The sequence below is a fragment of the Stomoxys calcitrans genome, chromosome 4 (assembly GCF_963082655.1).
Source record: "Stomoxys calcitrans chromosome 4, idStoCalc2.1, whole genome shotgun sequence".
NCBI classification, from domain to species: domain Eukaryota; kingdom Metazoa; phylum Arthropoda; class Insecta; order Diptera; family Muscidae; genus Stomoxys; species Stomoxys calcitrans.
Window position 1 is genome coordinate 162,993,756 of NC_081555.1, and position 26,707 is coordinate 163,020,462.

At 29.1% G+C, this 26,707-nt stretch overlaps 2 protein-coding genes across 7 annotated transcripts in view; one reads left to right on the forward strand and one right to left on the reverse strand.

Moving 5' to 3' along the window:
* The window catches only part of LOC106087088 (mucin-2), a 146,649-nt gene that overhangs the window by 21,018 nt on the left and 98,924 nt on the right, over positions 1–26,707 (forward strand). The gene's annotated exons all lie outside the window — the stretch shown is intronic.
* Positions 1–26,707, reverse strand: part of LOC106087112 (uncharacterized) — a 79,956-nt gene that overhangs the window by 18,164 nt on the left and 35,085 nt on the right. For both annotated transcript variants that reach the window (XM_059367971.1, XM_059367972.1), the window contains exons 2-4: positions 4,167–6,004; positions 3,299–3,516; positions 3,035–3,187 (exon numbers count right to left, since the gene is read on the reverse strand). In XM_059367971.1, coding sequence (XP_059223954.1) covers positions 3,035–3,187; positions 3,299–3,516; positions 4,167–5,862 — 2,067 coding nt within the window. In that variant the 5' untranslated portion in view covers positions 5,863–6,004. The remainder of the gene's footprint in view (positions 1–3,034; positions 3,188–3,298; positions 3,517–4,166; positions 6,005–26,707) is intronic.

Genomic DNA, 26,707 nt, shown 5'->3' on the forward strand with positions numbered 1-26,707 from the left:
GAGGGGCCTCGCACAACTCGATGTGCCAAATGTAAGTGAAATTGGTTTATTAAGGCGCCTTTTATGAGCATTAGACCGTAAGTCGTAAGATTGGTCTATATGAGGGCTATTTCAAGATATAGTCCATCTTCGAACTTAACCTGCCAATGACCTGACAAAAAAGAATTTGTTAAAAGCAGCGTGATTTCCCCCGACTGACGGACATGGCGGTATTGTTTTAGATTTAAAAGACGGCCAAGAATATAAAGCGTCTTTCGGTGATAAAAAACAATTGGATAAACCGACTTTAATGATGATTTGATAATCATTCTTCATTATTTGATAATCATTCAAATAATTATCCTGGATGATAAAAAAATAGAAACAATAAATGCGACAGTAAGTTATATTTAAGTTTTAAACTCTATTGAATACGACTACAAGCTCCATTGTGAATTATTGACGAACAGCTGTTATGCTTGACATTACTGCTACTCAATTCACAAACACGGATAATCAACGCATAGGGTGCGTAAATTATTTTGTCCATAAAGCGGTAATGAAATTCGTAATGTACGACGAATTTTAATACTTTTTGCACCAGAGACAATGTGTCTTAAAAAAACAAAATCGAGCATACGGTTTCTAACAACAAAATTTTCTTATTGCCTTACGGGATTGGATTTTAAACCCATAGTTTCGTGAGAGAAAATTCCTAAATTCTACCTTAATTTTTCCTGATTTTTAGAATTTCTAGTATTTACGATTTTAACATTTTTTTGATTGAAACAACATAAATTTTATGCCAGGATCAATTTTTCTTCTTTTAAGTTTATTTTTATTTTATTAACAATATCTGTTTCCTTCTATGAAGTGAGTGGTGAAGTCTCATGTATAACAACTGTACAACAATAATTCACAATACATCTCATAGTGATATTCAAAATACCACATAATTCACAACGAGCACCATTGTGAATAATTGGTGGACAGCTGTAATGCGTTAATGTAGTTAAAATATTTAAAATGTATACAGTGTTGATTTTGTATACACATTAGATACATTTATTTGACTCAATTTTCGGATATTATTCTGCCCCATGCCGCTATGGATATACACCTTATTGGCTTGGTGCGCGCTCTAAATACTAAAATGTAACCCCCTGGTTGCAACCTCGAAAAAGAAAATCTAAATTAGGAATTCCGTTCTACTTACAAAATCCTTAATTGTTTTTCATACCGGGCCCCTTAGTTGATTCATGTCAAGTATTGTGTCCCCACTTAAGTGCCGGGTCAGTTACGCGCGAAAACCGGGCAAGCCAGGAAAAGCTCCAACTACTCATCACACCTCATGTTATCATTTGCCGCACCGATTTTGCATAAGTGAGCTCGTAGTTGTATATGTCCCGTTATGTTATCCAAAGCTTTACTGACTCATCCTTCGTACTTCCATCGCCGTCCTACTTACCGTTTCGCAGTTCATCGTACACCGTTCGTCGACCACGTCCTTAGCTCAGACTGCGTCGACCCGAAAGGCTTTGGGTTAACCAAGTTTAATGACTGCAGTCCTTTGGCCTTCATTGCCAAATCGTCGGCTCTTTCATTTCCCCTTACTCCGCTATGACCCGGGACCCAAAGATGCGGATTTTGTCATCCTCCATTTTTCAATCCCAGACTTTTCGTGACTTTCCCGTTCTTTTTGTTATTGCCCTGATGGCCAGTTTACTGCCCGTAAAGATGTTCCGTGATCGCCTGGATCACTACATGCAGGATCGTATCGTAGTCAGGCAGTCGATAACAGATCTCAGACCCTGAGTTCTCAATGTAGACCCCCAGTCCTACTCCGTCCTCTAGCTTTGATCCATCTGTATAGCATGAGCTCCCAGAGGGCAATACCAAAGTTCCGTCAATCCAAGACTGTGGCTCTGGCAGCAGTGTCTCGCATTAGATCTCTAGTGGCATCTCAGGTTTGCGATTGGAAATCTCTTCTAATTCATCCGTGTTCGCTATCAGCGCCTCGATTATGCCGCGATGGTATGACCTGCCCCTATCGTCTATCTATTCTCCCATGGCCTTAAATATCCATCCATATCTATTTGGTTTCACTAAATAAGGTTGCGGAAAGAGATCAGCTGACATACATTTTTTTTGGCAGTGCTCGTTCTGGAGGATGTTGACTTGTTATTTGCTTAGTTTCATTTCTCTTTAATGTTTCTCTTATAAGCGGCATTTTCAATTCGTAAATTTTAACATCTCCAATGTGCATGGACCCTTTTGTATTTTCCTTTCCTATTTGTATGTTTTCTGTTTTCGTTACCATAATCTGTTTTCCCATTATGTAGCAATAGTTTCAACCCTAACAACTGTTTAATAATAACTCACAATAGAGCTCTTAGTGGTATTCACAATATGCAACATATAATTCTCTAAGAGCTCTTTGGAGAATTATTGGAGGACAGCTGTTAAGCTCGTTTCGCTACATTACATGATATGTTTGTTTAAATGTGGCAACTCTGATATGAAGAATTTATTTCGCAATTAATATGCAATTCTTTCGACTAAGACCATTCTTTCGATTAACATGTCTATAAAATAGCACAATACATATAAGAATACATGTCGATTAGAGCACGATCTATTTGTATTTGACGTACATAAGGAAAGTCTTGTAGATACAGGTAATAGCACCTTAGCACGTTGGCAAACAGATATACAAGTAATGAGATAATAAACGATTAATTGTACCATATTTTTCTATCAAACATGACCCATTTCACTTTTTATGTTCGGCAAGTAACGTAATCTTCTACTAGTGAACCCAGTTTGCAACTTTTTATATTAAAATAAAAATGATCTTATGTTATGATCGTTCGTCCATATGTATTACTTATAGTTTACAGTTGGTTTAATTGTTTTTTTTTTTTAAGTTTGATAACTCTCGACATTGAGGATGTAAATTTTCCTTTTATTGGTGTATTTTGACATTCTTTATGTTCATGGTGAATCTGTAATACCTAAAGTCTAATTTTTATCGGTTTTTTTTTGACATACTCACCGTACTGCCTTCCAATTCCATGGAATTTTCATTGCCCACAATGTGCAAGACTTCCCCACCGGAACGTATGGCAACTTCGCCCAAAATGCCGCCTACAGTTTCTTGAGTCTCATTTTCGCTGAGAGCACGCTCACCGAACCATATGAGATAGAGCTAAAAATGTGTAGTTTTAAAAAAATATTAAAAAAAATAGATCGATAAAAAAAGAACTCTGTAACAGTTTTCCAGTAAAATAGAAAACAGAACAACATGTTATCTACAAACCCGTATTCTCTTTTTCAACAGTGTTATGGCAGCATCATGCACTTGATCCGTATGATTAGCCAAGGTTGCCGTCGATATAAAAACAGCACTGTCATAGGGCACCAATTCAGCGGCATGGGATATGCCACGGAATGCATCGCCACCCTCGTGTTCTTTGATGCTATTCAAGCCGATAAGAAATTGGCGAGTATTGTTGAAATTGAATGCAGCTGGTATGTCTGAGTATGGCAAGCGTAGCGTAGCACAACAAAGCAAAGAGAAAATAAAAAATAAATATGAAATTAAAGACAAAACCCTATTAAGAGAGTGAGAGAGAAAACAAGAAACTCAAAAGAGTGTTTCTTGTTTTTTTTAAGAGAATATTTTACGCAACTTTGCTGATATGCTTGCTTTTGATGTTAGCTATTCATCAAAAACTGATGATTTGTGTGTAGTTTTGATTATTTCCTTAATAAAAATCTATTCAAATGAATTGTATTGTAGCTTGTTTTATCTTAGGGTGACCATGTAATTTTTTTTTATTTTAGAAATGCTTCCCAAAATAGGAGTGTTTAAAATGCAATAAATGGAAATTCCTACAATATAGAAATTAGGGTTTTCGGGATTAAAAAAGACGAATTGAGGTTATTAGAAGCTCAAGATATGTCGTATATTCCAGCCACTCCATATCTAAAACTATATGGCCTTTTTGCAATTCTTATTATTTGCTCGAACTCTAACGTGATTTCGTTAGACTCAAAGATGAACGGACATGGTTAGATCAAGGAGATCAAAAATGTGGATTGATATCTGGTCACCCTAACAAAAATTTTGATGAGAAGCTTGCAAACCATTGAACACTATCTTGTTTTCCCCTCAAGTTACTTACCAGACTCATTTAACGTTACCAAAATAATTTTGATATTTAAATTTTCTCGCAATGCTTCATTCCATAAGGCTTTGGTCTTTTCCAATGATTCGGATGATGGATCGACAATAACCGCAAGTGGCATACGAATGTAGGCATCTTCAATGTAGTTACGCAATTGTTCATGGGGCAAGAGATGACGACGACTAGTGATGCCGCCGCCGCCACCGCCTGCTGCTGCACTGCCAACACCAGCTACTCCATTACCTGCATTGCTATTCGTGGTGGCACTGTTGCTGCCGCTATTGTCCGCATTTGGCATAGATGAGGATATGGATTTGGGTGTGCTACCACCAGCAGTTCCAGCTGCTCCATTCATGGTTGCCGAAGTGGTTGTGGTAGTAATGGTAGTGGCAACAATGGGTATTTGTTTACCTTTCTTGTCACCGGTAGCTGGTGAGACAGCCGCTGCGGCTGCAGCAGCAGCCACCACTGGATATGGAGGTGTTGTTGGTCCCATCATGGTGCCATCGTATGGCGGGCCATTGTTCGACATGGGTGTCACCAAAGGTGGCAGGGCTGCTGCTGGAGCTGTAGCTGTTGTGGTCTGGTATGACAATGGGAAACCAGCAAAGACCACTAAATTATGATCGCTGATTGTTGTGCTGCTGGCCATGGCTGAGGGCTGTGTTGTTGTTGCTGCCGCAGGGGCGGTGGTGGAAGATTCATTTTCCTTGGAGGCAAGTTCATCTTCATCATAATATTCCTCGGAACTATTTTGTTGAGGCTCATATGTCGGAGAACCTTGACGCTGTTGTGTGGGCAACCATTGTTGCCTGGGCATTGGCACAGGTTCATTGTTAAGTTTATTGGTGTCTCCAATTTTATCGCTGTACTCATCATCATCGTCGGTCGCGGTGGCGGCATGCTGAGTACGCGGGACCATAGCCGCACCCACAGCAGCCATTTCGTCAGCCACCATAGCATCTTCAGCGTCGGTGTAATATCTCATGGCCAAGGGTACAATTTCTTCCGCTTCCTTGGAATTTGGTAACTGTTCATAGACATGATTTTCAATAGGTTTCTCGGTAGACGACGGCAGTTGGGCCATTTGTGCCATATGCACAGGCTCAGCCTTTTGTTCGTTCTCATCGTCTAGGTATTCTTGGGATTGATTTAAATCATCACCGCTCATCTGGGTTGCTTGCCTTATGTATTCGGGGATATTGGTGGGTGTGCTGCTAGTTGTGGTGGGCAATAGACGGCCCATGCGTTGTTTTTTGCTTAAGTCCTCCTCTGTTTCTGTTTCTCTTGCCATTTTTGTTTCCGTTTCCTCCTCTTCCATTTTGGAATCATTAACATAATCTTCAGCACTTTGCATATGTCCTTCCAGTTCCTTGGATGCCACATTGCTTTGACTCAATTGATTATCGGAAATATTTCTAACGGTTTTAACTGAAACCTCAGTTTCCGTTTCCATTTCCATATCCTCTACATTCTTCATGTGTCTAAGTTCGTCGGCCTCCACTTGCTGCTGTAGCAGGGCTGGCTCATAGATCTCATCATTGTCTGAGGCCGCCTCATGTGAGTAATCTTTAGAAGTTGCTGCATTATCGGAGTTATCTGATGCTGTTTCATCTTCGGCAGTAGGATAGGCAGGGACTAGAGTACACCCCAGCAAAAATGTTAGTAATATTAGAAATAATTTGAACTTCATGGTGTTGATGTGGTTTTGTGTATGGTTGACTTTTTATTGTTTTTGAAACAATTTTCAAATGTTTTTGTTCGTTTTCGTTCCTAGCTAGGCCTGTGGTCTAGTGTCTCCTTAACATCTTTCCTTTTCGACTTGTTTTATGCAACTGAAAATAGAAAATATGGACAAATAGGAAAATTATTATAAGTGCGATTTGTTGCTGTAAACTATTCTGAAAAAGGTGTTAGTTTTAGTCTCTACCTGTAAATTATTCTCTACCCTTGATCTTGATTTTAGTGACAGGTAAGCTTGGTGCTTGCTTGTGTAAGGGGATTTATGACATTTTAATCACTATTTGGCCTTTTAGAATTCAAATTTGAATTTTTGGAATTTTATTAATCTCAATAATTACTCTCTCTTCTTCTTCTTCTTCTTCTTCTTACAGGTAATAAAACACTTACTTTAATGGTTTTTGAAGTCTTGTCATAAAATTTCGTTTTGGTATTAACAAACATTTGTAAGTAAGTAATAACACTTTAGAAATTATCGATTGGGTTCAGATTGCCACATTTGACAGTTTCAAATAAGGGAAAATCAGTCAGGTAAACCAAATAATTTAACTCTTAAACATGCCAATTCCGGATCTCTAGCCAGGTTCTTTCGTCAAAGCTCTGATCGAATTAAAAAAAAATCTTTTTTGAAAATAAATTTATCGAAATAAACCTATCGATATTGTGTATTTATCCAAATTGAACAGGTAAACGATTATCTAAAAAACAGAACTAAAAACAAAAAATTTTAATTACTTTTTTATTTAAAAAATCGATATTTGTCGATTATTTAAAGAATGACTTCTTCTTATGAACATACATACATGTGTCAAAATGTATAATAAATTTTTTTTTTTAATTAAATTTGTTATTGTTATTATGTTCATAAATATCATATTTATGAACATAATAACTTATTATGATTAGTACCAAATGTTATTCTTTATTTGGAAATGTGAGCATTTTCATATTTATAAAATTTAAAATTTTATTACTTATCGGCATTTAAAAAATTGGTTGAAAGAAAAGTTAAAAATTTATCGAAAAATTAAAAGTTTAGCAAAAAATTAAAAATTTATCGAAAACTAAAAAAATTATCGAAACATTAAAAAATTATCGAAAAATTAATGTATCGAAAAATTAAAAATTTATCGAAAAATTAAAAATGTGTCGAAAAATTAGAAATGTATCAAAAAATTAAAAATTTATCGAAAAATAAAAAATGTATCGGAAAAGTATACATGTATCGAAAAATTAAAAATGTATCGAAAAAATAAAAATTTATCAAAAAATTTATCAAAATTAAAAATCATTTTTATGTTTATAAAATTTAAAATTTTTTTACTTATCAGCATTCAAAAAATTGGTCGAAAGAAAAATTAAAAATTATCGATAAATTGAAAATTTATCGAAAAATTAATAAATTATCGAAAAATTAATAATATATCGAAAAATTAAAAATTTATCGAAAAATTAAAAATTTATCGAAATATTAATAATTTATCGAAAAATTAATAATTTATCGAAAAATTAAAAATTTATCGAAAAACTATACATTTATCGAAAAACTGAAAATTTATCGGAAAATTAAAAATTTATCAAAAAATTAAAAATTTATCGGAAAATTTAATATATATTTAACAATAAAATATGTATTAAAAATCTATAGAAAAATTAAATATTGGTCAAAAAATTAAATATATATAATAAATCAAAAATGATCGAAAATTAAGAATCCATCAAAAATGTAAAAATTTATCGAAAAAGTTAAAAATGTATCAACAAATTAAAAATGTATAGAAAAATTAAAAATTTATCGAAAAATTAAAAATATATCGTAAAATTACAATTTCTGAAATATGTCCAAAATTTTTGAAATTCATTGAACATTTTTTAAATTTATCGAAATTTTTTCAATATTATTGACAATTTTAAAATTAATTATCTATCCTATTATAATTTTTTATCTACTGTATTATGAAATTTAAATATTAACCTAATATAAAAAATATATCGTAGATATTTTTTTGTCATGTATTATATCGAAAATTTAAATTTTGTATTATCGAATCGTTAAGAATTTATCGAAAAATTAGAAATTTAATATTCGTTGAAAATTTGAAAATCTATAAAAATACTTCCACCTTTTTTCCTAAGTGACCATGACCATGAGATTTATGCTAGGCAGAAAGATTCACATATTGAAAAGTTACTGAAAAGAAATGGCTTGATCAACAGATCTTTGAACATAGACATAGCTGCTATTGGTTTACGTTTCCTACGGTCCCTAGACTTTTTTTGTTCACTACCATCGCTATGCTCAGGTTCCTGCCTCTGTAGCTCATTTTTGTGATACTTTTTCAACGTTCTATGAAATTAGCATATGTGATGCTGAAAGGCTAATACTAATACTAAGGCTAATAGCATATACTAACATCTTCGTTCACCTGCAGGTCAATATCTCATTGATGAAACTTACTCAAATCCTTTATTATTTCACATGCATTTGCATTCTATTGGAGCAACAATGGCTTTGTAACTTGACTTCCCATCTACGGTTAAAGTGGATGTTTGTTGTTATTGTTTGAAGCCCTTTTGTGTTTCCTTTTTTTCCCTAGTAGCATGACAACAACAACAGCCTTGCTGCCTATATTGTCCTGCTTCGTAGGCTCTAAAAAATCTAAAATTTCGGTGTTTTATGAGCTTTTTTAAATTAGATTTTAACTTAAATTTTAAATAAAATTAATAATATTGATGTAGTTCTTGGAGTTAAATTTTTGAAAAAAAACCCAAAAAGTATAAGTTGATATATAAAGATATTTAAATTTTTTTATTTTAAACTTTAATACAGTAGTTAAGATTTTTTCAATCGAAATTAAATAAATGTACATTTTTTTAATTGCAATTTAAGCAACTTTGCTTTGTATCTGCCGCATTTTATTACCATAACCAAAACTGTCCCACATTTGAAAAATGCAATGTAATTTTCAAACTTATCCATCTTATCAATGAATTTGCCTCGGTGAACGGTTTGTATTCTTTCGTACAAGAAATCCATTAAAATCAATTATTTTTCAAAAATTAATGATCCGTTTAAACTTTAAAAAGAATTCATTCACCAGCAGGCATTGTCCAAAACTATTATATAGGATTTGTCTTTTCAAACCTTTCAACGTCTCACAACAGATAATATGAGAACTATTTTACAAATTATCGATGATTGTTTGGTGATTTATTGCTTTAAAATTTGGGTTTTTTGTTTTTTTTTCTGCTCTTATTTTTTTGTTTGTTTAAATGTTAAATGTTTATTTGCGAACGCGTGCGCAAAAATCATAATCTACGATACAAACAGAGTCAGTGATCATTTATCAATCATCATTTGTTTAGTTATGGAGTTGTTGAAGTGACACAATTTTTGTGACATTTAACTAAACTGTTAAGGAATTCGAATTTGGATTGTTTAAAATGACAGTAGGAGAATAAATGTATTGACTTTATGTTGCATTTGGCGCCAAACGTGTATATGACTTGAATAACAGATGTAAAGAAAGCAATGATGACGATTTTTTTTATTTTTATAAAAATTTTTCTATTCTAAGTCGATCAAAATCACGATAGCGGTCGAACGTCAAAATATTCAACTATTTGAAAATTTTTTGTTTATGCTTTTATAATTAAATATTTATTGCATGTTTGTTTTTATGCATAAATTTTTTTTTTTTGAAACAATCATTCTTTGTCTCATGCCTAATTTGCAAACAAATTATTAAATAATCATCATCTTCTTAAGATAAAAAACTCCCTCCCAAAAAAAAAAAAATCAAATTATTAAATTATCATCTTCTTTGGGTTTGCGTCCTCGAATCAGAAACGAAATGTTATTAAAAATCCATTAAAATACCCATAAGGGGGAAGTAGACGTCATTGACGAATTGGCGTCTAATGACTGGAATCTTGAAAAATTTTCTTATGATGATGAAAAACTTCCCCCTGAAGTCCTAATAATACAAATGTTTTTTTTTTTTTTGCCAAAATTTAAACCAAAGCAAGCAAATTGAATTATTTATGGTGCAGGTTTATTAGAAATACTGTAAGCAGCATTCCAAATTTGTAAACTCATATAGCCCATTGAGAAAAATCTCTTCCACCCTCCAGTCCATAAATAAAGATTTGCAATTTAACAAAAAACAATTTAAGAAAAAACCATGTAAAATAAACAACAAATATGGTGTGTTTAGCTTTTCTCAGGAGGTTATGTCTGGCTTTTGACCATAAACGATAAAAAAAATGAAGAAGCTAAAAAAACAAAAACCGGCAACATCTGATCAGCTACAACAACTTTAGTGAATAAATTAAGAAAATACTCACTCACATATATCTTAACACAAATTAATGCATATACCAAATCAACAACAACTACAACTACAACGAGATATACAAAAATTAAAAACCGCTCATATAGAATTGAATGGTCAAGGTTATCATCGTTGATGATGATGCTGGCTTGCTGGCTGCCGATTATGGGCTGGTTACTGCTTTTCAATGTCTGGCTACTGTCGCAGCCACCACCAGCAACGCGGCGGCAGTATCATAGTCTATCGTTGATAACCATCATAAAGTGGTTAGTTTATTTTTTGTAATTTTTATTTTATTTGCAGTTTGCTTTTTTTAATTTACCTAATAAGACATCAAACAAATTATGATGATCTTTTGCTTCTTAACATAATAAAAATTATGTGTATACCGATTTTATGCGTTTTTTTTTTGCATTTTTCCCGCCTTTTTTGTATTCTTCACCACAATAGTGGAACAGGGTATTATAACTTTGTGCATTTGTTTGCAACGCTAAGAATGAGACGAGCTTGTTCCATTGTTAAGTATACCGATGGACTTAGAATTACTTCCTAATTCGATTAAGCTATGTCCGTCTGTCTGTCTTTTTATGTATTCTTGTAATCAAGGTACAGGTCGCATTTGTTGTTCGATTACCAAAAAATTTTGCACATACAATTTTTTGGACCAAGAATGAATGCTATTGATTTTTGTAAAGAATCGGTCTAGGCTTAGCTTAGACTTAGCTTCCATATATATCCTTTAGTCGATATGCAATATTATTGCTTCAGCAAACACAATTTTGGTTCAATCTTTAAAAACTTTTGCATGAGATGTTTAACTTGGCGTTTTAATTTTCGCGCAAATTTCTTCAAAATCGGTTCAGATTTATATATAGCTCCTATATATCTCTCAGCCAATATGCACTTTTATGGTTGCAGTAGCCACAATTTTGTTTCGATATTTATCGCAAAATCGAACATGCTTTCTCATTTGCTTAATAGTAATAGGCAGACTCAGTGTCGTAGGGTATTATATAGTCGACCCCGCTCGTTTTATGCCTTTCTTTACTTGTTTCATATGTCTTAATTCGATATCGCTTACAAAATATATTCATTATGATTCACTGGTTTTTTTACAATAAAAATTCTTAAAGTAGTGATTGACCATGACACTTGAAAGAGATGGGGTTGTAGAAAAAACATTTAATGGCTAACCAACATACCGCGGCAATAAATTATAATAACTTTAGGGCTAATTTAATTTTAGGAGGCCACCGTAGCGCCTCGGTTTGAATCCTGGCGAGAACATCAGAAAATATTTTCAGCGGTGGTTGATGATGGCAACATTTGTGAGGAACTATGCCACTTGAAAAAATGGTATGGCAGCGATGTAAAAACTGCTCCCCAAAGAGGTGTCGCACTGCGGCATGCCGTTCGGACTTGGCTATAAAGAGGAGGTCCCTTATCATTGAGCTCAAAACTAGAATCGGACAGCACTCATTGATATGTGAGAAGTTTGCCCCTGTTCCTTAATGGATTGTTAATGGGCAAGTTTGCATTTGCAAAGACAAAATGTCAATGATAAGTATATCATTGGAGAAAATTTTATTGACATTTGGCTTTTGTAGAGAATTTTCTTGATCTTTTCTGCCTTTAGGAAAAAGTTTCAATGAATTTTTGGCATAAGAGAAAATTTCGTTTAAAATTTTTAGTTGCAAGAAATTTCAGCGGGAATTTTGCTTTCGAGAAAATTTTATTGAAATTTTGTCTTTAGAGAAAATTTTGTTATTCTATAAAATTTTATTGAAATCTTTTTTATATAAAATTTCATTAATATGTTGCTTTTGGAGAAAATCTCATTGAAATTTTGTCTTTAAAGAAAATTTCTTTATATATATATATATATATTAATTTTTTTTTATTTTATTTTATTTATTTTTTTTTTGATTTTAAATTATTTAATTTAATTTAATTTTTTTTTATTTTATTTTATTCTTTTTTATTTTATTTTATTTTTTTATTTTATTTTATTTTATTTTATTTTATTTTACTTTATTTTAGTTTTGTATTTTATTTAATTTTATTTAATTTTATTTTTTTATTTTATTTAATTTTATTTTATGTTATTTTATTTTATTTTATTTTATTTCATTTTATTTTATTTTATTTTATTTTACTTTATTTTATTTCATTTTATTTTATTTTATTTTATTTCATTTTATTTTATTTTATTTTATTTTATTTTATTTTATTTTATTTTATTTTATTTTATTTTATTTTATTTTATTTTATTTTATTTTATTTTATTTTATTTTATTTTATTTTATTTTATTTTTTATTTTATTTTATTTTATTTTATTTTAAATATATTTCATTTTTATTAATTTATTTTTTATTTTGTTTTATTTTATTTTATTTTATTTAACACTCTTGCTTTCGCTCCCGCTCTCTCTCACTCCCTCTCATTCACTTCGTCTCTCTCTCTCTCTCTTCGTAAACGAAAACAACAACAAAAATTCTAACCTAACCTGCATTTTGTTTGAACTTAAGTTTGTGTCTTAAGTCTTTTGTTTATTATGATAATTTTATGTTGAAATCGCTGATTTTTGGGTTGGAATTTCTTTTGTTGTGACGTTATGAATAGTGGTGTGAGAGGTAGGTAAAACGGTTAATAATGATAGATAGTGAGAGAGCAGTTAAACCTATTCCTCGATGGTATTTGCTTTAACTTAAGTTTGTGTCTTAAGTCTTTCGTTTATTAGATCATTATCTATTAAAGTTGTAGGAATTAGTATTGGAATTACTTTCGATGTGAAGAGAGAGAGAGAGAGAGAGAGAGCAGTTTACCTAATTTACCAAAAGAGGCAATGAGGAAAAAATGACAAGAGGTTTAAAGAGTTTTTGTTTTCATATCGATATCTGTCCGAGCCACAGTATTCGGTCGACATACCATGAACAGTATTTTTGGACCAAATCTCAAAAAGAAATCTCGATTCAGACCTCACTTACTGTTGATACCGAAATTTATAACATTACTGAAAAAATTTCAGCCAAATTGAATGAAAACTTTGGCCTCTAGCACTTTTGCATTTGCAGTGCGAAATCCAATTGCATACAATTTTTGCAAGGCTCTGGTACGTACAAATATAGTCAGAAAATTGTCTTTCTTTGTTCCTAACTTTATACTAAGATGAATTTCAGCCATAAATTCAAAATTGTTAACAAATTTCACAATAAGTTTTTCTCTCCAACACTTCCTAGTTTTGCCTTATCTTTTTTAAATTTAAATATTAAAAAACAAAGATAATTCATCACAATAAACAGGTTAGAAAACCTAATGAATGAATTACTAAATCTCAAAATTATGACATTTTTTCCAAAAAAGCCTATGTCACTTAGTATTCATTAATTCAAATGTGCTAACAAGCTAGACAAATAAAATTATCACTGGATTTCAATGTCAAAACTCCCATCATCTACATCTACATGCGCACCCTACAATGTAAAGAAAAACAAACAGTCGTAGTTGAGTTTATCAATTACAAAAAACAAATAAAAAAATATTTGCGTAATTCTCATTTAGCCCAAAACACTTAACTTTAGTGGCATCGCCAGACACAAATATCTAAACAAACATAGACATCATTTTAATTAGCACAGTGAATGTCCACAAAAACGTTTGAGTGTGAGTGAAGTATTGTGGGGTACTCATCATTATAAAATTACGGAGAAATCATTTCAAAATTACCAAAACATTTATTCATAAACAAGGCTAATTTGTTTTTATTTTGGAGTAAGGAGAAATATTATGGGAATTTACAAAACAAAATAACAATACACTTATTAAATGAAGAAAAAAAATGGTATTGTATTCGTTGTTTTCCTTGAAAGCCCATTTAATTAAATTTTAATTTTTGCTTAGAATTTTAATTGTAAATTAAATTTAAACGACTTGTATACTTCCTTGGTGGTCTATGCTATGGTTGAACTTAGGTTTGTGTTTTTAGTCTTTTGTTCATCTACTGCTGTAATAGTTGAATTTTGTGTTGGAATTTTTCGTTGCTGTAATTTTTAAAGATATGATGAAGAGGGAGAGAGAAAGAGAATCAGATATTGTGATAGAAAGAGCATTAAAGCTAATTCGTTAAAAGAGAGAATTAGAGAATGTCCTAAAAAATCAAATTTTAAAGAATATTCGTTCTTTTTTTCCTTTAGTGGCTTACCAAAGTTAAATCGTAATAACTAAGCAATAATCAAAATGTTCTTTAAATTTAAAATTTTATTTGTTTTGCATTCTATTTAAATTTAATTTGATATTTTATTTCTATATAATTAAATTTATTTTATTTTTTCTTATATTATCTTATTTTATTTTACTGAACTTTATTTCATTTTGTATTATTTTATTGTAGTTTAATTTATTTCATTTTATTACTCAGTAATTTTGGGTAAGATAGATTCAAGTTTGTTTCTTAAGTTTTTTGATTTTTCTTTTCTGCAGTTTTTCTCTTTCAATTAAATAAAGTAGCAAGAATTAAAATAAGAACACCATAGAAGAACAGTAATAAAATAACCAAATATAATCATTTAATGTGTCATAAAACAATGCTTGTATGGCAGGGCAGTATACTGATTGTGCTTATATTGTTCTACTCAAGTCATTTCCATGCATATTTATAAAGTATACAAGCCGGTGTATCTTCGTTTGCTTTTTTCTCTCATTGTTCTTGGTTTTATTAATTTCTTTATGAGAACTAAAAAGTTTTATGTATTGTTTTGTTTGTTAGTTTTTTTTAACGTCATAGCGTTTTATTGATGTCTGCCACGAGCAGTGTGCCTAAAGATAACAATGACTATTAATCAAATAAAAATTAACTAGGATTTTATTTTCTGTGGAAGTCGCAATGAGAAGAGAGAACTCCGTAACGACGTTGATGATAATGTTGAAGCCTATCATGATTTAAGCAGCTACGTGCAATGTTGGGAATTATGTGAGACAAAAGAGTATCTGGCGAGACGATGGAAGTAAGCATATATGACAGTTGCTCTAAATGGTAATTTGTCTGTAGGTTTATTTTTTTCGTCATTCATTATTTTCATTGTTAAGTTGATTTCGTGACAATAAGATTAATTTGTTGATAATTTTTTTTCAAAGGACTTTGAGGTATTACATTTTAATCGCAATAAATAGGGATGGGCTTACGGTTGAATATGGATGTTTAAAAATAGTAGCGTAATATTTTGTATAGCAAACGCTGCCTGGTATTTTTTTCAAGGTGATCGATGGGCCAAAGTATATGGCGTATCTGAGACTTCAACGTTTTAAATGGCACCCAAAACGATTAGGACTTGCGTCGAAGAGGTCAAATTTAAGTAAAAATTTGTTTTAATTTTTAAAAACCCAAATGAATAAATTTGTAAAAATCAAAAAGAGTTTTTTTAATATTAAAATACATTTTTAAAATTTAAAATAATTTTTTTAAAAAAATTAAAATAAGGGTTTAAACATTAAAATAAGTTTTTAAAAATTAAAATAAAATTAAAATTATTTTTTATAACTAAATAGTATTTTTTAAAATAGAAAATAAATTGCATAAAATTAAAACTACACATTAATTTTTGGAACTTAAAACTAAATTTTAAGAAATTAAAAATAAATTAATTTAATTAAAAATAAAAAAAAAATTATAATAAATTTTTAAAAATTAAAATAAATTTTTAAAAATTAAAATAAATTAAAAAAAATAAACAAAATAAATTTTTCCAAAAATTAAATACATTTTTAAAAAGAAATTTTTAAAAAATAATTAAGTTTTTTAAAAATTTAAATGAATGTTTACAAATTACAATAAATACTTAAAAATTAAAATAAATATTTAATAATAAAAAAAATTAAATTTAAAAGAAAATTTGAAAAATTAAAAATAATTTTTAAAAATTTTATATTAAATTAAGTTTTTTAAAAATTTAAATAAATTTTTACAAATTACAATAAATACTTAAAAATTAAAAATAATCAATAATAAAAAAAATTAAATTTAAAAGAAAATTTTAAAAATGGAAAATATTTTTTTTTAATATTTTTGATAATAAAATAAAAATAAATTAAATATATAAAATTATAAAAATTAAATTAAGATTTCAAAAATTAAAATAAAATTATAAAAATAAAAATAAAAGTTTAAAAATTTAAATACAATTTTAAAAATTAAAAACTTAAATATAATTTTAAAAATAAGAATAAATTTTTCAATATTGAAAAAACAATGAAATATGATAATAAATGTTTCATAATTAAATAATACTTTAAATAAAATAAGTTTAGTAAATGTTCAATACTTAAATTACATTTTTAAAATTTTTAAAAAATTAATTAAAAATCAAAAATTCAAATAAATAGTAAAAATTTAAGTAAAGTTAAAACAAATTTTTATATACTAAAACAATTTCTTAAAAATTAATATAAATATTTTTAAAAATTAAATTAAATTTTTTTAAAAATTAAAATAACTTTTTTAAAAATTAAAATAAATTTTTAAAAATTAAAATAAATTTTTAATAATCAAGACAATATTTTATAAACTAAAATAATTTTTTAAAAATTAAAATAAATTTTTAAAAATTGGAACAAACCTAAATAAAATTTTTAAAAATTAAAATAAATTTTTAATAACTAAAATAAATTTTTTAAAAACTAAAATAAATTTTTAAAAATTAAAGTAAATTTTTAAAAATTAAAATAAATTTTTAATAATTAAATTAATTTTTTAAAAATAAAATAAATTTTTAAGATTTAAAATAAATTTTTAAAAATTAAAATAAATTTTCAAAAATTAAAAAAAAAATTAATATTTTTAAAAAATATAATATAATAATAATCAAGACAATATTTTATAAACTAAAATAATTTTTTAAAAATTAAAATAAATTTTTAAAAATTGGAACAAACCTAAATAAAATTTTTAAAAATTAAAATAAATTTTTAATAACTAAAATAAATTTTTTAAAAACTAAAATAAATTTTTAAAAATTAAAGTAAATTTTTAAAAATTAAAATAAATTTTTAATAATTAAATTAATTTTTTAAAAATAAAATAAATTTTTAAACTTTAAAATAAATTTTTAAGATTTAAAATAAATTTTTAAAAATTAAAATAAATTTTCAAAAATTAAAAAAAAAATTTATATTTTTAAAAAATTTAAATAAAATTTAAAAGATTAATTTTTATAAATTAAAATTAAAAAAAAATTTAAAAAAAAAATTATAATTACAAACAACTTTTCAAAACTTAATTTAATTTATAAAACAAATATAGTAAATATATAAAATTAAAAAATAATTTTTAAAAACTGAAATGCATTTTTTAAAATCAAAAATTAATTTTTATGAAATTAAAATAAAGTTCTAAAGAATAAAATAAATTCATTGTTAAAGACTAAAAAAATATTTTAAAACTTTATAAATGTTTAAAAAATGGATGGGCCTTTCGAGATTAAAAAACATAAAAAATTAAAAAAATACAAAAATATTAAAATTATTTTTTGAGATTGAAAATAGTTTTTAAAAAATTAAAATAAATTTTAACACTAAATTAAAATTTAAATAAATTTATAAAAATGTAAATAATTTTTGTTTTTATTTGAAATAAATTCTTAAAAATTTAACTAAATTAAAAAAAAATTAAGTGTCTGGTATTAAAAGGCCATATTTCACAAGAAATATTCATTAATCACCGCATTGTCATGAGATTTCAAAATATTTGTCCGTTATTAAAAATGCATTAAGATTTCGGTGAATCTATTCAAATTAAATATTTCGACACTACGTTCCCTAATTTTTATTTTTGTTGTTTTTTTTTCTCTTCACCAACAAAAGCCCAATTCCAAAAGTTGAAAAACCCTAAAAATTACAAACAACCTAACAAAGGCGTTTTAATAAATAATTGTTTATACGTAAGCATAACAGCGTCGTTTAAATTAATCGTTGGATACATCATCATTTGTAATATTTGAGCACGAGGGTATGAATCTTGAAGCAAAGAATAATCGGTCATATATCAAGACAATGCATAATTCTTTCAGCCCTTTTGTGTTACTCAAAACAATACAAAAACAAGCTGTTTTGTTTATTTTGTTTAGAGAATACCATCAAAAGACGCCAGAGATTGGAAGAAACAAACACATAAAAATAAAAAATAACAAAAATAAAAGATTTATCTATGACACCTGATCAAGCCAATTGACGCTTGTCCCTCCGATGGCCGACCATGCTACCGCCCGAGACCGGCCGGCCAGCAATTGACCAGTTTTCATGGCATTTACGCCAAAGGCATGGACAGCTATCGCAATCTTGGCAAGTCAATGGTCAACAACAACTAAAAAATAAAAAAAAAATGCCCAGAGCACTGCAACGGGTGTGATAATAAACCATCCATAGAGCCCCCCATATTTTTTGGGGCTTGAACTCTAGCATAGCATGTACTGACCATTAACTGACTATCTGCCCATGCTATCCACCTGAAAAAACATAAAATCCAAAAAAAAAACAACTTTTATAATCTGTTAAAGCCGGCTTTTGCATTTTATGCATTGACCTTGCATTTCATAGAGTAAGAAAAAAACATACATATAAGACCAAATGCCACCAACAACCAGTATTCGTAGCAACAAAATAAATATTTCTGTTTGTTTTTTTCTTCACATTGTTTCAATAAATTTTTTGAACTAAACACGCACTAGCACCTCCACTGTCAGCTGCTGCTGTGGCTGTGGCTGTTCCCTATGTCCCATTGGTAAGAAATAAATAAAAAATTAAATAAAACACAATGAAATGAAATATTTATGCCGGCCGGAGAGCGTTAAAAATGAAAAGCATGCCAGCCAAGTGCATATGATTACAACGGAGGTCTATTGCCCTGCTGCGGAACCATATGTTTGCACCCCAATACGTTTCAATAGCTAAAGATTGTTAACTTGCTGTGTACGTGTTGCACTTTGGCTTTATGGCAATTTGACTTTAAGGGGAACAAAATAAAAAGGCAATAAGCGCCAGTTAAAAACAACTTGTTAACATAATCTCCAGGCATATGAACAGTGTATCCATAAAGGTATTTGTTTTAAGTCTCCAAGAAATGAAAAAAGAAACCTGAAAAATTAGAAGCGTTAGGTGAAGATAGATAAGGAGGTTGGCTATAGTGGAAAAATTTATGCTATTTGGCCTTTTAGTTTGCCTTGCCACCCTTTAACCTTAGCAGACCTCTTCTAATATCTTGGTTCAGCTAAAACATGACCTTATAGGTCCAGAAAAATTTGTGAAGTCGCTTTACCTTTTCCATGAGCTAAAACTTTTCTAAGACAGCTCTACTTCTTGAGTGTTTTTCTGTCCATTCTTCGTTAATGGGTTAAATTTCCAATAGATTTATCGGTTGGTTGCAAATTAGTGCTAAAATTTGCCACCACTTTTTTGTTTCTTCCTATTTAATCGAAATATATCAACCATATGAACATATTTAATTGATAATGTACTTTGGAGCGTATGATAAATTTTAATTGAATGACACCATGGCGTATAATGAACTTTATTTTAAGTTTGCTTTCAAATAATACGATTTATTGCAAAAATATAATTGATTTTGACACAATGCAAGAAGATAACTTTAACTGGTCAAATCTTCTTTGTGAATTTATGGCAGTATTTCATGTGTGCAGCTTATAAGGGTGAAAACAAGAAATTTTAAATATTTACCCACTATCATAGAACACATCAAATACCAATTGCGGCCTCTAGGGGCTCAAGATGTCTAATCGGGAGCTCAGTTTATATGGGAGCAATATCAGGTTATGTCAAATCGAGAGCTCAGTTTATATGGGAGCAAGATCAGGTTATACACCAATTGCGGCCCAAGATATCAAATCGGAAGATCGATACATATGAAAGAAATATCAGGTTACATATGAAAGAAATATCAGGTCAGCTTGTGACCATATAAAACGCGGACACTCGAAGTGATGGAAAACACTTTATGCAAAAGTTTAACCAAATCGAATAATATTGGGTTGCCCAAAAAGTAATTGCGGATTTTTTAAAAGAAAGTTAATGCATTTTTTAAAAAAACTTAGAATGAACTTTAATCAAATATACTTTTTTACACTTTTTTTCTAAAGCAAGCTAAAAGTAACAGCTGATAACTGACAGAAGAAAGAATGCAATTACAGAGTCACAAGCTGTGAAAAAATTTGTCAACGCCGACTATATGAAAAATCCGCAATTACTTTTTGGGCAACCCAATATTTTATTCTTACTCTCAAAAAATGTGTCAAATAAGGTTCAAATCGGTTCATGGTCGCAATTATTATCCGATTTGCCTGAAATTTTGTACGACGGATCCTCTCTTGACCATCAACATACGTGTTTATTATGGTCCGAATCGGTCTATAGCCCGATACAGCTCCTATATAAGTCAATCTCTCTATTTTACTTCTTGAGCCCCCAAAGGGCGCAATTCTTATTCGAATTGGCTGACATTTTTCACAGGTCTCTAACATATAATTTAATTGTGGTCCAAACCGGACCATATTTTGATATCGTTTTAATGGCAGAGCAAATCTTTTCTTATATCCTTTTTGCCTTAGAAGAGATGCCGGGAAAAGAACTCGACGAAAGCGATCCATGGTGGAGGGTATAGAAGATTCGGCCCGGCCGAACTTGGCACGTTTTTTTTTTTTGTTGATTTTATTAAAATTTTCTCTATATTGATTTGTCTGATTTGTTTTTATATTATTTTATTTTCTTTTATATACTTTAGTTTATTTTATTTTTTTTTTATTTTATGTTATGTAATTTTATATTATTATAGTTTTTTAGTTTATTTTGTTTTATTAAATTTTATTTAAATTTTTTTTTATTTTGTGTTATATTATTTTAGTTTATTTTGTTTTATTTAATTTTATTTAATTTTATTTTACTTTGTTTTATTTTATTTTGTTTTATTTTATTTTATTTTATTTTATTTTATTTTATTTTATTTTATTTTATTTTATTTTATTTTATTTTATTTTATTTTATTTTATTTTATTTTATTTTATTTTATTTTATTTTATTTTATTTTATTTTATTTTATTTTATTTTGTTTTATTTTATTTTATTTTATTTTATTTTATTTTATTTTATTTTATTTTATTTTATTTTATTTTATTTTATTTTATTTTGTTTTATTTTATTTTATTTTATTTTTTTTTTATTTTATTTTTATTTTATTTTATTTTATTTTATTTTATTTTGTTTTATTTTATTTTATTTTGTTTTATTTTATTTTATTTTATTTTTTTTTATCTTATTTTATGTTTTTTTATTTTATTTTATTTTATTTTATTTTGTTTTATTTTATTTTATTTTATTTTGTTTTATTTTGTTTTGTTTTGTTTTGTTTTGTTTTATTTTATTTTATTTTATTTTATTTTATTTTATTTTATTTTATTTTATTTTATTTTATTTTATTTTATTTTATTTTATTTTATGTTATCTTATTTTATGTTTTTTTTTTATTTTATTTTATTTTTTAATTAATAATTCTTTTATTTTTTGTTTTTATTTAATTTATTTTATATATTTTATTTATATTACTTCATTAAATTTTTTATCCAATTTTATTTTTTTTTTTTATTTAAATTATTTAATTTTAGTTTTTAATAATTTTTTTCCCAATTTTTTTATTTTAATTTTAATTTTTTATACTACTAATATTTTTTTTTATATATTTATATATTTAAATTTATATTTTTTTTATTTCATTTTGGTTAATTTTATATTATTTATTTTTTACTTAATTTTTTTTATTATGTTTTATTTTTTTATTAAAATTATTTGTTTTTTATTCCATTTTTTATATAATTAAATTTTGTTTTATTTTATTTATCTTTTCATTTTTTGATTTGATTTGATTGCCTTTATTTCATTTAATTTGTATTGTTATAATGATTTTCTCTCCTATCAGTTTCTAAACACTGTAACTCATTTGTGTGGTATTTTGTATAAATTCAAGTTGCACCATATACAGTTCTTTTTTTTGCGACATGTTTGTTGAATATTAAACATAAAAATGTTGTTCTTTAGAAATACTATAGGTGGGTGGTTTTTTGTTACTGGCTGCTTTTGGAATTCTTTGCAAAATGATTTTTACCATGCTTTACCAAAGTTTCCAGTGTTTTCTTTTATAAATACCGTCATTATGGTACAATAATTGGTTCCTTTTTTCGCAAACATTTATGACCAAAGAGAGAGTGAGTGAGGGGAAAAGAGAGAGAGTGAGTGAGAAGAAAAGAGAATGAGAGAGTGAAAGGAAGGGAGGGAGAGAGAGAAAGGAAGAGAGAGAGAGAAGGGGAGGGAGAGAGCGAAAGATGGTGGGAGAGAAAGATAGAGAGTGAGACACTGCAAGGTTGCTTTGATTTCCAATATTAACACAAATTGAGAGTTTGTTCTGTCTACATAATACTCACACACAACACTTACCAAAAGGTAAGTTACGATACATCAGAATGTAAGAAATACCGGCAAATAACACACTATTGGAGCAATGGAAATTCCAATTAATCAATTGACAGTTGTAGAATGCATTGAAAATAGCTGATAGTTTTTTTTTTTTTATTACTGCTTTTGTTGATTTCTTAGTATGTGGGTTTCAAATTCTTTTGGTGGCTAGCGTTGCTAAGGAAGTCAAGCTTGAAGTACTAATGCAAGAACATGGTGTAGACGGTAAAGAAAAATGTTTTGTATAGCTTGTAGTTATGAAAACTTGTATTGTACTTGGAATTTCAAGAACAGGATTTAAAATTTAACCTAATTTTGTTAAAAATAGACATAATATTATTGTATTTCATGGTTTTGTGAGTTCGAAAATAAAGGAGTGGTGGCTGTTCTATACATTGTTCATAATAAAGGGTCGGTCGTATGGTCAATATCACAAGGTCTTTATTGTTCTGAAGGGTGGCAAGGTATGCTTTTGTTTTGCTTAATGCTTAATGGATAATTTTGTTGTTTTTTTTTTTGGTCAGAAATTAATTAAAACTAAAACTCGTATTCAAGTTAACATCTTGGAATATTTAGCCCAAGGACAAACTTTATAGATTTTGATGAAAATAACTTTTTTTGATTTAGTTAAAGCTCCTCCCATCATATTAATTTTTAACACTCATTTATTGAAATTTTTAATATAACCCTTTTTTCTTCATTGGAAACAATCTCTCTGAAAAATCACTTTAAAATCTGTGTATACTTTGTAATTGCTTACAAAATGGTGGTTAACATGCATCTTGTGCACTTGTTTTTTGTTTTTGATTTATTTTTTTTTGTATATCACATCAACGAGCTTTAATAATAATTTCCAGAGTCAACAATTTTGCCCTCAGACACAAAATTACTATAATTTAGAGTGCAAGGTGAAAAATCGGACACTTAATTCCAATTGCATGTCAAGAGGCATAAAGATGATATGATGATAATGATGCTAATGTTGATGACGATGATGATGATGGTGTATTTAATGAAATGTGCATATGAAGTGTGGCATGTGAGGGCAGATGTCTATACTAATTATTTAAAGTATTTTATTTTTTCTTTTGTATATTTATAAACGTACATTGGGGCGAGGAGCAAAATGAGCAAAATCATCACGTCAATGGAAAATAAAAGCAAACAGGTGAGATTTACCGGTTTTAAAACACGTGAATAATAAACGTTTTTTTCGATTGCATGCTCACTGGTTTGTTCGCCGTTTTCTTATTTGTCTGTAGTAGTAGTAGTTTTTTTTTTGCGGTTTAGTTCTCAGGCAAGTATGGACTTGAATAATATGTCGATTAATTAGTATGCAAGTGAAATTTTTCCATACAAATGTCCAGGATATTAGGTTTTTATTTAATGTTTTGGGTTCGAAACCAGTTTCTGTTGAAGTGGGTTAAACCCACAATGTCAATAAGCATGCAATGAATAGGAAGTAAATGGAAAGAAGATTAAAGTTTGCTTTATTTGTTTGTTATAGAAGTTGAACGAACAAAAGAAATACAGTATATATTTTTATAAATTAGGGGGGTTGTATAAGTAATTTTAATAATTAATAATACGTATACGACACCTGGGGTCATATTTTTATAGCCCCCACCATAGCATGAAGGTATATCAGTTTATAAGTTGTATTATTCCGTTAGTAATACATACATACGGATATTATTAATCTGAGACCCAACAAAGTATGTATATAAAGGGTGATTTTTTAAGAGCTATAGGAAAGTTTTCCAAAAAAAAACACATAAAATTCAGAAAAATTTATAAAATATTTATTTGAATCCCTATAATGTAATGGTATGAAGATTTTTTCATGCAAATTTTGACCATGACTGCGTGTTCAAGCAAATGCTTTGAACATGGAATATCGCAGTCGTTGATATTCCGCGGATAATAATTATGTCCCTAGAACGTACATGAAGGGCACTTTGGCCATTATCCACAGGACATAGTGTATGTTAAGTACATATGGTTGTCTTAGGGTGGTCTCTGTTATCAGTGGCTTGTGTCTTTGTGTTTCATGATCTTCTTTCCTAAGTAGACCCTAATAAAACGCAGCGGTATATGCTTACTTAGGATCGCAATAGAATATTACCCTAAATGCTTGTGCGTGTGGCAACCATATGTGTGTGTAAGTGCATTTAGGTTAGTCATAAAATTAGAAGATAAGGACGAACGAGATAACACCGCGTTGGTATCTCGTTCTAGACTAGTTTTAAGATTTTCATTTGCTGTACTTATAGAAAATGTTTTAAAATAAAATGAGTATGAAAAAATTACTCAAGCAGTTCATTATTAGTGAACACTGCGCTTCAAATAATCCATCCGTTTAGTCCAATTTTGGCATACTCTTTCCAACATTACGGCTGGTATCTCACGAATAACTGCTTAAATGTTGTCTTTCAATGCCTCAATTGAAGCTTGTCTGTATAGACATGAGCCTTAACATAGCCCGCTCCCGGCTAATTGAACGGTGCTGAACGTGAAATAAAATGTTCACCAAACTCGCCTCTCAATAAGTCCATTGTTATGCGTGCTTCGTGTGGCACGGGGCACCGTTTTGTTGAAACCACATGTTATGTAAGTCAAGCTATTGCATTTTAGGCAATAAAAAAACTTGGATGTCATCTCACGATATCGCTCACCATTGACAGTTACGTTATGATTCACAATATCTTTGCAGAAGTACGGTCCAATGATGCCGCCAGCCTATAAACCCCACCAAACTATGACTTTTTCTGGATGCATTGGTAACTGTTGCAATGGTTCTGGCTGATCTTCACTCCGAAATTGACAATTCTGCTTATTTACGTATCCATTGAGCCAAAAATGAGCTTCGTCGCCGAAGAAGAAGAAGCGCGCCAAGAACCTTCTTAACAGAGCACTCATTTTGATAATAAAAGTCAATAATTTGCAAGCGTTGTTCGTTTGTAAGACGATTCATGGTTAAATTATAGACCAAACTGAAGATGTTTGATAGTGAAACAAAACACGAAACGTGCGTGAGCTGTTTATACCAGTGTTGCCAAAGAGATAATAGCTAAAAAATCACCCTTTAGTATAACTTTAAAATAGTTTTTGTAGTGTAGTGGATTGGAAAATTACGAACAAAACAAGGAAAAATATCAGTTTAAAGTAAGTTGTGTAGCCATTGGACAGCAGAAAAAAAAAGACAAAACGTAAAGGCTTATATATTGAAAAAAGTGTCATATAATATCCAAAGTTGATCAAGGCTCTGGGAAAAAAAGGACTATCGACTAGAACACTCTCAAATATTTTAAAAAGGAGAAACGCCATCCTCAATTTGCTGTATCCAATAAATTTCATAACGTAAGGATGCCTGATTATTCAGATGCTTTGTAGTGGGTTGGAACAAAAAAAAAAACAAGCAAAAGCGTGCTAAGTTGGGCAGGACCGAATTTTGGGAACTCACCACCATAGATTTTGCTAAAAATTTATACAAAATAAATTTAGTTGAAGAGCATAATTTTATGCTACATACCAAACTTCAGTCAAACCATTAAAAATAAAAGCTTCTGGGAACCGAACAAGGATGATCGAGAGACCGGTTAACATGGGAGCTTTATCAGGTTATAAACTGATTTGGACCGTATTTGGTACAGTTGTCGGAAGTCGTAACAGAACACCGTATGCAAAATTTCAGTGAAATCGGTCGCAAATTGCGGCTTGTAAGGACTTAAGTCAAATTGGGAGATCGGTTTATATGGGAGCTATATCCTAATCTGAACCGATACGACCCATTTGCAATCCCCAACGGTCTATATAAAGTATCTGTACAAAATTTCAAGCGGTTAGCTTGACCGCTTTAGGGATTTGGACGCGTTCGACCGCTTTAGGGATTTGGACAGACGGACGGACGGACATGACTAGATCGACTTAGAACGTCGAGACGATCAAGAATATATAAA